The sequence below is a fragment of the Aulonocara sp. 'chitande type north' Nkhata Bay genome, linkage group LG17 (genome assembly GCF_057382095.1).
Source record: "Aulonocara sp. 'chitande type north' Nkhata Bay isolate Kocher_YH1m ecotype deep benthic linkage group LG17, A_spYH_male_GT1.1, whole genome shotgun sequence".
Lineage (NCBI taxonomy): Eukaryota > Metazoa > Chordata > Actinopteri > Cichliformes > Cichlidae > Aulonocara > Aulonocara sp. 'chitande type north' Nkhata Bay.
In genome coordinates, this window is record NC_141360.1 from 14,230,451 (window position 1) to 14,239,755 (window position 9,305).

General features: G+C 45.0%; 1 protein-coding gene across 1 annotated transcript in view; it reads right to left on the reverse strand.

The window, feature by feature from the left end:
• The window catches only part of slc22a23b (solute carrier family 22 member 23b), a 28,740-nt gene extending 20,561 nt beyond the window's left edge, over positions 1 to 8,179 (reverse strand). The window contains exons 1-3 of the mRNA XM_086268723.1: positions 6,953 to 8,179; positions 5,253 to 5,356; positions 3,391 to 3,545 (exon numbers count right to left, since the gene is read on the reverse strand). Of these exons, the coding sequence (XP_086124849.1) occupies positions 3,391 to 3,545; positions 5,253 to 5,356; positions 6,953 to 7,381 (688 nt within the window). The 5' untranslated portion in view covers positions 7,382 to 8,179. The remainder of the gene's footprint in view (positions 1 to 3,390; positions 3,546 to 5,252; positions 5,357 to 6,952) is intronic.
• Between the last annotated feature and the right edge of the window lie 1,126 nt (positions 8,180 to 9,305).

Genomic DNA, 9,305 nt, shown 5'->3' on the forward strand with positions numbered 1-9,305 from the left:
CTCTATTATTTTGCTTCCCTACTACAGCTCATTGGGTTTGAAATGTAACATGACTTTGGGATTAAAATATTGCCTCTGAGCTTTAATTTGAGAATGTTTACATCAATAATGGCTGTAAACATCTGGCCCCTTTATGCACCCGGTTCCCCTGTTATGGCGCAGTGCAGCTGGATAATAATACTGAACATTACAGAATAGCCAGCCATAGGGGGGGTTATGATCAAAAAGGAGCGTTCTTGACTGGTTAGTTCAATCACATGACCTTCATTTAGTTTCACCTGCCCCCAGCCTATCAGTGAGCAGTGAACATAGACACAATTACTCACACTCACATTCACAGCTAAGGGCAGTGTAGAATCACCAGTTAGAATAACATGCATATCTTTGGACTGTGGGAGTATCAGGGTACTCCATAGAAATTGCTGTTATAGTTTCCGTCTGCAGCCATAACTGATGACTGTTTAAGTGAGCGAGTTAAAACTAGGCTTTTGAAAAGTTCAAACAAAACGAAACGATTTGCAAACTTGGAAAATGGACGTGTTTATTGAGCCTCTAATTGTCAGCAGTTGACTGAGAGTAAACCATTTTCTAAAGCATCCTACGCAATAAAAGTTGTTAAAAAAGCAGGAGCTCAGCCTGAAAGCTGTGTGGAGACAGTTTGGTCAGTTTGCTTTGACTGCTTTCCACATAAGATAGGATGCAAACTTAGAAAGATTCCCAGCTTGTCCGATCGCCTGGCTTGCTGTGTTTCTCTTGCACTGCAGGACGTCTTTCCTAGATCTCAGAGAAGATAGCACAGTCACGGCATCATTAAGCTGCCTGGGGAATACCAGGTGCTTCGAAGATGAAACAAAAGGAAACGACCACTTAAAATTAAATCCAAGGTAGCCATTACAGGCAAACGAACAAAACAATATGTCGTTGACTGACTTCACTATTTCTGTCCTACTCTACCTCTCTTGGCAAACAACAGAAGGTGATACCAGTAGAGTATGAAGAAATTTTCTATTAACAGTTCCACCTGCATGTGTGTGTTTTTAGCTTGCAATGAAAACAACTGCAAACTGTGTTCCACTGTTCTGTTGTCAGGTGTAAGTACAGTATATAGTCTTTACTGTTAATGGGATGCCAGCATCTATTTTCACTGTCATAGTCTGAGTTCACTTCAAAGAGCACCAATCTGTGGCGGGGAGCCGAATGTTCCTCCTACTGCATGCATCCACACCTCACACAAACACCTTTTTTGTTGCACTTCAAAGTGCATACAGACAATCTGTTGTCTCACACACACACACAAAAATAATCCCACACACAAACAGTTACTTATCCCATCATTGTTAGCTTGGAACACACAAACAAGTGAAACACAGAAAAACTGCCCCGAGCTACAGACATTTTTCTTTAGTAAGCAGACTGTGAAAACAGCAGCGAAAGGGGTGAAGCAATTCATTAGCCAAGTATAGAAACAGAGGATCAAATGTATGCTGTGTGACATTCATGTATGTGAGAAAAAAGTTCAATAATGATAATGAAACAAAAAACAGGCTTCTGACTTTTTAGGAACAAGGTGGGAAACAACGTCTTTTGTTTAAATGACATTTTTAAAAATTTGACAGCCCACGAACATGACGCCCCCGAGAAAAAGCTAAGCACATCCTTACTGCTTCCATAGGAAATACAAGTATTAAAGCGGGGATCATACTTTCCACGGCTGCGAGTCCACTAGGGTCTGCTTGGGTCCCAGTGACGTACATTTAGTCATCAGACTGTTAGTGCAAGGGTTCGTGTGAAGGTCTGTACACCTGCCTATTTTCTGCGACCACACAGATGTTTTCTCTTCTCTGGAACAAGAACTTGGCAGCATAGCTTAGGTTTGTAAAGCTGCAGATGAACAAACCACAAAACTTGTGAAACAACGTCCTTTGGACAAACAAGACCACATTGGAGATTTGGCCACAGTGCACAGCACATCACCACAAACACCTCATACTAACAGTCGAGTACAGTACTGAAGGAGTGAGGAGATCATATTCTGTGGCCTTTCGTACATTTTCTATTATATCATATTCTTTGTAACGACCCAAACTCCAAGTGGTTATCAGTAATATCAAAGCGAAACCTATTATGTTCATTTCCATTTACACATTTTTATTCTTGGACTTGTTGATTCACTCATGATTCATAGTTCAAAACAACCCTAATGCATCTTATACTGGGCCTTCATGCAGCCACACAGTTCATCTTTTAGCTCCCTTCCCCTCCCTTTAACACTTTGTTTCCTGATCGCGAGGGGCTTCTGTGCTCACAGCAGAGCCAAGAGTACAAAAAACTACCTGAAAACAGCATTTTAGAGCAGCCTGAAGCCCGAGCTGTTGTTTTACAGGGATTAATAGCATAGGGACTGATCTCGCTATTTAAAACTTTGGTCATGTTTACAATATGATCATCCCCCATTGGAACAGTATATTCGTGCAAATATTGGATTTATAAGCCATAAAAACAAATATTCTCATATCCATCACAGATTAAATCTGATTCCTCACAAGGCTCTTGGCAGACAGCTCAGGGGAATCTATTTTGCTTGTTTGTTTTCAAAAGCAGTTCAGATGAGATTTATCCAGGACCCCTGCAGAGAGGGACAAAACCCACCCCAAAGCCTTATCTTCATAATGTATGACTAATCTCATTGTGGCCTGAGAAAGAGGGGGCAAACAGAGCAATGAGAAAGAGTGAGCGAAGCGGTGAAGAATGCAAAGGGGTCAAATTGAAAGTATCTGGTGTCGGTTTTAAAAACCTCTGACTCTTCTGCAGAACGTGACACAAGGAGAATATGTTTGGAGTGAAAAAACAACCTTACTGTAAAACATATTCCACTTTAACATTGAGCAACAGAGTATCATGGTGTGCTGTAGCAGCTAACTTTAACAATAAAAGCATATCATACTTCAGATTCAGCCACCAGATCCACTAATGGAAGCTCCTAATAGAGATTCAGGGCCAGGGTTAGTGTTACTACCTATGATGACTTACACCTCAGAGAGCTAAGTAGGCGAGTTTAAGTGCAGTTAGTTTTTCTAAGCATCAAAGTTGAGTTATGATTCCCTTGACTGTGTGATGTTTTCCAAAGAGGTCAAGGTGGAGTGTTTAGAAATGATCAATTATGCTGGAGTATTTAAACTTCCACCCAAGATATCAGTCGATACATTTAACTGTTGCTGAGTTATGATCAAATTCATTTCGGCTTTAGCAGATTATTCTAGGCTTTCATAATAGCATTACTGCCATTGCCAAACACAGCAAAGGATACACCAGGAAAGAGAACAGAACAGAAAAAGGAGAGAAGAAAAAGACCAAGCAAACAGGCATGAGAAGGTGAAGGCTTGTACTTACTGAGCACGTAGAGGGAGAGAGCAAGGCCCGCCAAGCAGAAACCCTCAAAGAAGCGCAAGGTGCTGAACATGGTGACATTTACAGAGAAGGCAACACTCAGACCAAACACCAGCATGAAAAGCACCGAAAGGATCAACACTGGGTGTCGACCAAACCTTAGAAACAAGAGAGAAAGACAGGGAGATAAAGACGTAGCAAAGAGCTTAAAAACCCAGTTAAACTGAGAAAGAAACTTTTCATGTAAAGTCCGGAGAAAGAGAACATTGCATTCATCGTTTCCTTCAGACTCTAAGCACGTCCTGGTCTGGAGGGGCGGGGGAGGGTTAGGAGGTCACTGGGTCAGGTCCCAACTGAGGCCTCATGGCCCCCGTTGCTTCTTTACATTGTTTTCTTTACATTGTTGTGCATAGTTGCTGATCCCTAACACAATGCAGGTGCTTATTTTCCCACGATGCCACTCGGGCGGCTTGCAGACGGCAAAAGTGACCATAATTAACTTGATGACAGTGGCATTTTGCTCAGTTACAAAAGATATTGTATCATTTAGCTTTGCAGATAGTTCGATATTTAACCATTAAGGCTCTGCGATACTCTTCTTTAAGCTTCCCACCACTCCTAGAGAAGCTGTCAGACATTTCTTTTTTCTTATTCTCGATAACTCTGGATAAAGCACTTTTACAATCTGGTTAATTCCACTGTTTGTCTTTTTAGTTTGAATTTGTTGTTATTGATTTTTGAATGGCTTTAAAATCCTCCTCACACAATTTTAGACATTTTTAAATATCTAGCCAGCTAAAGATTGATGTGACACGACAGTCAACAGCTGATGCTGATCTTCACCCAATCAACTGGTCCGTCCTTCGATAATACATTCACTGGCCTTTTTTTTGTCACCTCGCTAGTACCAGGTTGGACCCTTACACCACCACCAACCTGAGCCATTACATGCAGGATGGATCTTTGCTTTCATGTTGCTTATGGGAAATTCTGACAAGATTTGAATGTAGCAGCAGAAACAGAGGCTCGTGTTTCCATGTTCTATTGTTTAATTTTGGGAAATCCATGCAAACTGTAGCCTCATTTTCCTGTCATTTGCTAACAGCAGCAGTATTCAGTGTGGTCTTCTGCCCGTACAGTCCATCTGCCTCGAGGTTCAACATGTTGTTCAGAGATGCTCCTCTGCATGCCTTGGTTTGAACGAGTGGTGATTTGAGTTACAGTTGCCTAATAATAGCTCTAAGCACTCTGGGCATTCACCTCTGACCTCTGACATTAGGAAGATATTTGCACCCAGGTAACTGACCATTTTCTTTAAACTCTACAAGCTGTGTGGGAAAAGCCCAGCAGATGAGCAGTTCTGACAAGAAAAACCCATCTGCTACCAATAGCCAACATTCAAACTTACTTAAATCACCTTTCTTTTTCAATTTCAACTTCAGCAGGTCATCTAGTCCATGTCTAAATGCACTGAGTTCCTGCCATGTGATTGGTTGATTAGATATTTCAGCTAACGGTTAAAGAGTGGTGCCTAATGAGTGACCGATGAGTCTATATTCTTTGAGTTTATTGAAACAATAATGCAGCACAAAGACATACTGCAGTGTGTTAAAGGGAAAGAAATAAGGTTTTAAAAGAATGGGCAAGTTTAGTTAATCGTTGCTTACACGTTTTTTTCCTTCTTCTAGATATGTTTGGCTTTTCTTTGGGAATTTTTTTTCAGCCTGCCTGAACATGTTTTTCTGATTCCAAGCAGTGCTGAGGACACTGTTACCATACTGTTACCACCAAATGCAGATCTTAGTTGTGACACCTGGAATTATCCTTACAGTCTAACAAAACAGACAAAGAAGGAGGCAGCGTACCAGTCAGCCATGACACCCATCACCAGGTATCCAAATATGGAGCCCACAAGCAAAGAGAACTTGGCAATGTGAACCTTCCAGGCCGAGTCACACACTAGGTTCCACTGGAACAGAAACAAAAAGAATGAGAGAAACATAAGTCAGATATTGTTTTCAGAGTAAGGCACTCCCAACATGTTAAAAGGGAAGAAGACATCAGGAGGAGCTGAGACACTTATAATATGAAAGCTGCACAGAAGCCAAAAAAGAAACGTGGGCTTCTCTCATCAGAATCCTGTCAAACTCTTCTCACTCTCTGACTCACTGTGTTGATAATTCATGAAGTTGGACGCATCTGCAAACATGCTACAAACACTTCTTAAATATTCAAGTGTTCATCCCACATCTATATTTATGTGTGTTTCTGAGAGACAAAGAGAGAGCAGACACAGTGCATGTGGGAAAGCAGCTGTATGTCTGTTATAACAACAATCAATAGTTTCCCACTCTTTCCTCTAAGCCAGTGGGTCAGTGCACACACCACTGCAGCACTCAGCAGCTGAAGTTTAGCCAAGGACACATGCAGAAGCACTACGTGTGCACCATACTTGTGCATAGCCTTGACAGCATCTGCAAGAGAGCCCAGTGGAGTGACTGAGCTGTGTGTGAATCCAATGTTGGTGTTTAACAAAAAATTTACACATCTCCCTGCTGAGCATCCAACTGCACCACGAAGAGTGAGTAGAGAGAGACAGTTAGAGGTTATGCTCTATGATGGCTGGACAACACAGCCACTGTGAGTTTATTAAGTCTGGGCTTTTAGCACCGCTTTTATCTGAGAAAGCAGGTGTCATTAATGCACAAATGCAGAAGCAACGATCAGCATTGTTGCTTATTAACGTTCAGCCTCTTCTTGTCACAAGGATTCAGTTTGGTGGGTTTTTTTCTGAATTCTGTCTGTGTAATTGGATTCCAAGAAAAAATAAATAAACTAAGGTTTGAACATAAGCACATGTCAGAATTATCCCGCTTGAGGACCCCGGGGCAAATATGTCAAACAGAGTTTCATTATGCTTCTGTGTTTATTGTGCTTGAATACTGCCTCCTCCCACTACCTGTAGAATAGTATGCTAATGTGATCATTACTGTATTATCTGTGCGCTGTGCGATATAAATGAGTCAACCAAAGTTTTCAGCTATTGTGACACAAGGGCTTCAGTATTAGTTTATTGCCATAAACCAGTTGACACTAGCACCAGCAGAGCTCTGGGTAGGAATACTAGTCTTAATGTATGTGCGAAAACCTCCCATGATGCACTGAGCGCTTCTCCTTCATTGGCCTCTTTTGACTCGCCATCTGTTTATATACAACTTCATGTCATTAACTCTTTTTCGGCTCTGTCCTGTAGTTTGTGTATGTGTTAGGCTCTCCGGGCTCCTATTTTCTCTCTTCCCTTTCTCTCTCTGCACACTCCACTCATACACTCTGGAATTCAGGCGCTTAAGTGTAAGATGTAAAAAGAGTCTCATTATTCTCTTTGAACTGATGTACCAGGCAGCACCAGCTCACTCCAAAGCACAATAAATAAATAAACAGTACGCGGGTCAGTGGGTAACGTGTCAATCAACTGTCTGAGGCTGGCAGTAGTGATGATGACGGCAATCCCCCCCACCTACCCACCCCTGAATAACACTATGGGTCTATGGCGCTCACTCGTTACCTTGGTAACCACATTCTGACTAAGTCCCGTCTGCAGCTCCAGCCTCCACTCCTTACAAGCGCACAGCATTCCGACGCCGTCGCCGTATCCGTGCCCGGTGCCGTTGCCTGTGGGCTTCAACGAGGGCGCGATGCTGGTGACGGTGACCGGCGGGGTCGCCGCGGTCCAGTCGCTTTCGTTTGCCAGTGGCTGCACGCAAGTGCCATTGGGCTGCGCCAGGAGGAAGTAATCCGAAAACTGGCTAAAGCCGATGAACAACGCCGGTATCCAGGTCAGGACCACGAGCTGCTTCTGGTGTTTCCCGAAGCCCCCGAGAGACGGCAGAACGGAGCCGTCGATGTGCGGCAGCAGCCGGGGCGCCGGGCGCTCCAACGGGGTGAAGCCGTTCTCAGGCGTGTGGTCCTGCGCCTCCGGCTGTCCCGCTGCCATTACGACCCGGCACAAAGAGAGCAGCTGTGCGCAACAGCGGGCGAAGCGAAGCCCCCGCTCTGTCGCCCTCCGCGCACTCTGCGTTAAGCCCTTTGACACAAAGGAAGCTCGCCGCACAGATAAATCCGGTGTACGGCCAACAAAAGCACAAACCCCAAAACACACACAGACAGAGAAAGAGAGAGAGAGAGGGGGGAGGGAGGTCTCCGGTCCGTGCGGGCGCGCAGATGCACCGAATCACCGAGCAGTCGTCCTCATGGCGACGGGACTTGAAGTGACCGGTGGGTGTCCGAGTGGAGCGGTTGTGTCAGGAGGAGGAGGACGCTGTGGAGAGGCTCCCGGAGAGCGGTGGGCTCGGACGGGCATGCTCACGGGCTTTGTATTCCATGAGTGCAGCCGGATCCATCCATGCGCCAGGCCCGGTGGTTGAATGGAAGTGTGATACTGAGCTGCATTCAGATCTTCGCAAGATTTGCCGGTTCCTCATCCGCGAGTGCCACAGGTCTCATACCTGTCCAAAACGCGACCCTCTGCAGGTGCGCGTCATTTATCTCCTCGAGCCCAGAATGCGCGTCCTCGCAGACATCACGAGTCCACTTTTGAGAGCGCTGAATTCAAAGACGCAGTGAAGCACGCTGCTCGGTTTGTCACAGTCTAGTCAATGGGACGCTGTGCCAGAGAGGGGCTTGGAGCAGTAATGGGGGACGGAAGACAAACCCCGCCCTCCTTCGTCGCGCTATGCGCTGCGATTGGAGAGCCTTCAAAGAGCGACTGCACCACTGACGGGCATCTGCAGGCAACAATGATCCCCTTTGTGCAGCCTGTGCCCTCTGCACTGAGCAGAAAGCGTGTCAGGATTACGCACTCATCATGTTTTCCGCTGATTCCACATGATTCACGGTGAAGGGATCAAGTAGAGGGCTCAAGTTTGTGTCTTGTGTTTTTCTAGTCGATTTGTGCCGAAGCGTCCGCCGAACAGCCCACTCAGGCAGTTTTGCGTCATACAATCTTTTTCATAACCGTCATATAAATAGGCAACGTTACTTACTGGTTTGGGGAGACAATAGAAGAAGATGGCAGGGGATTGAAGGAGTGATGTGCTGCACCTCAGACGCGAGGGGGCGTTAGACGATCGCAGGTCGGTTATATCAGCTCTAGATCAGACAATCGGCAAAAATCCAAGAAAGGGAAATAAAAAAAATAGCCCGTATTTCTTAAGAATGGTGCACGTTGGGACATAAATGAGGGCCAAGGCTCTTTGGTCTTCAGATGTGGCTGCTGATATGGTGATGTGCCAGCGTCTGTCGCACATGTTGTGAGTGACCTTGAGATTCCAGCAAGTGACAGATTTTGTCTCAGGACTGGGAAAAAAGTGTAATGTGTGAAAACTAGTGTGACTTGCGTGAAGCTGTGAGCAGTGTACTCTTGAATGATTTTGAGTGACATGAAGCTGGTGTTCAGGCTGCGGCTCACTGAAGTGACAAAGAGGTGACAACTTGTGCTCAGCCCCAACTCATTTCTCACCTCCTTCTTTATCCCCAGAGCACTTTGTTACGGCTCGACGCTGAGGAGAAGGAAGAGGCTTAAAAAGAACCCAGGAGGCTGTTTTGTCGTGTGTGTGTGTTCCAACCACACCCATGTTGTAGCACATACCAGAGCTGACTTGTGCTCTGCCCTTATTAGAATGCAACCCCATCAGTACATCCAAAAACAACAACAACAATGCAGAACCCCATCTATAGAGGATAACCTTTGTTATTTTGTCACAGCTACAGCTGGCAGATGTGCGGTGCACAGGGAATTGCCAGGTTTCTGTGATAGACTCGCTGGTATGTAACTGTGCCTGTGTAAAACGTGCGGCTTGCAGTTTTCTCAAGGAGTGCTGATCCAAACCACCCGAGTGAGTGACTGAAGTCACATTGTG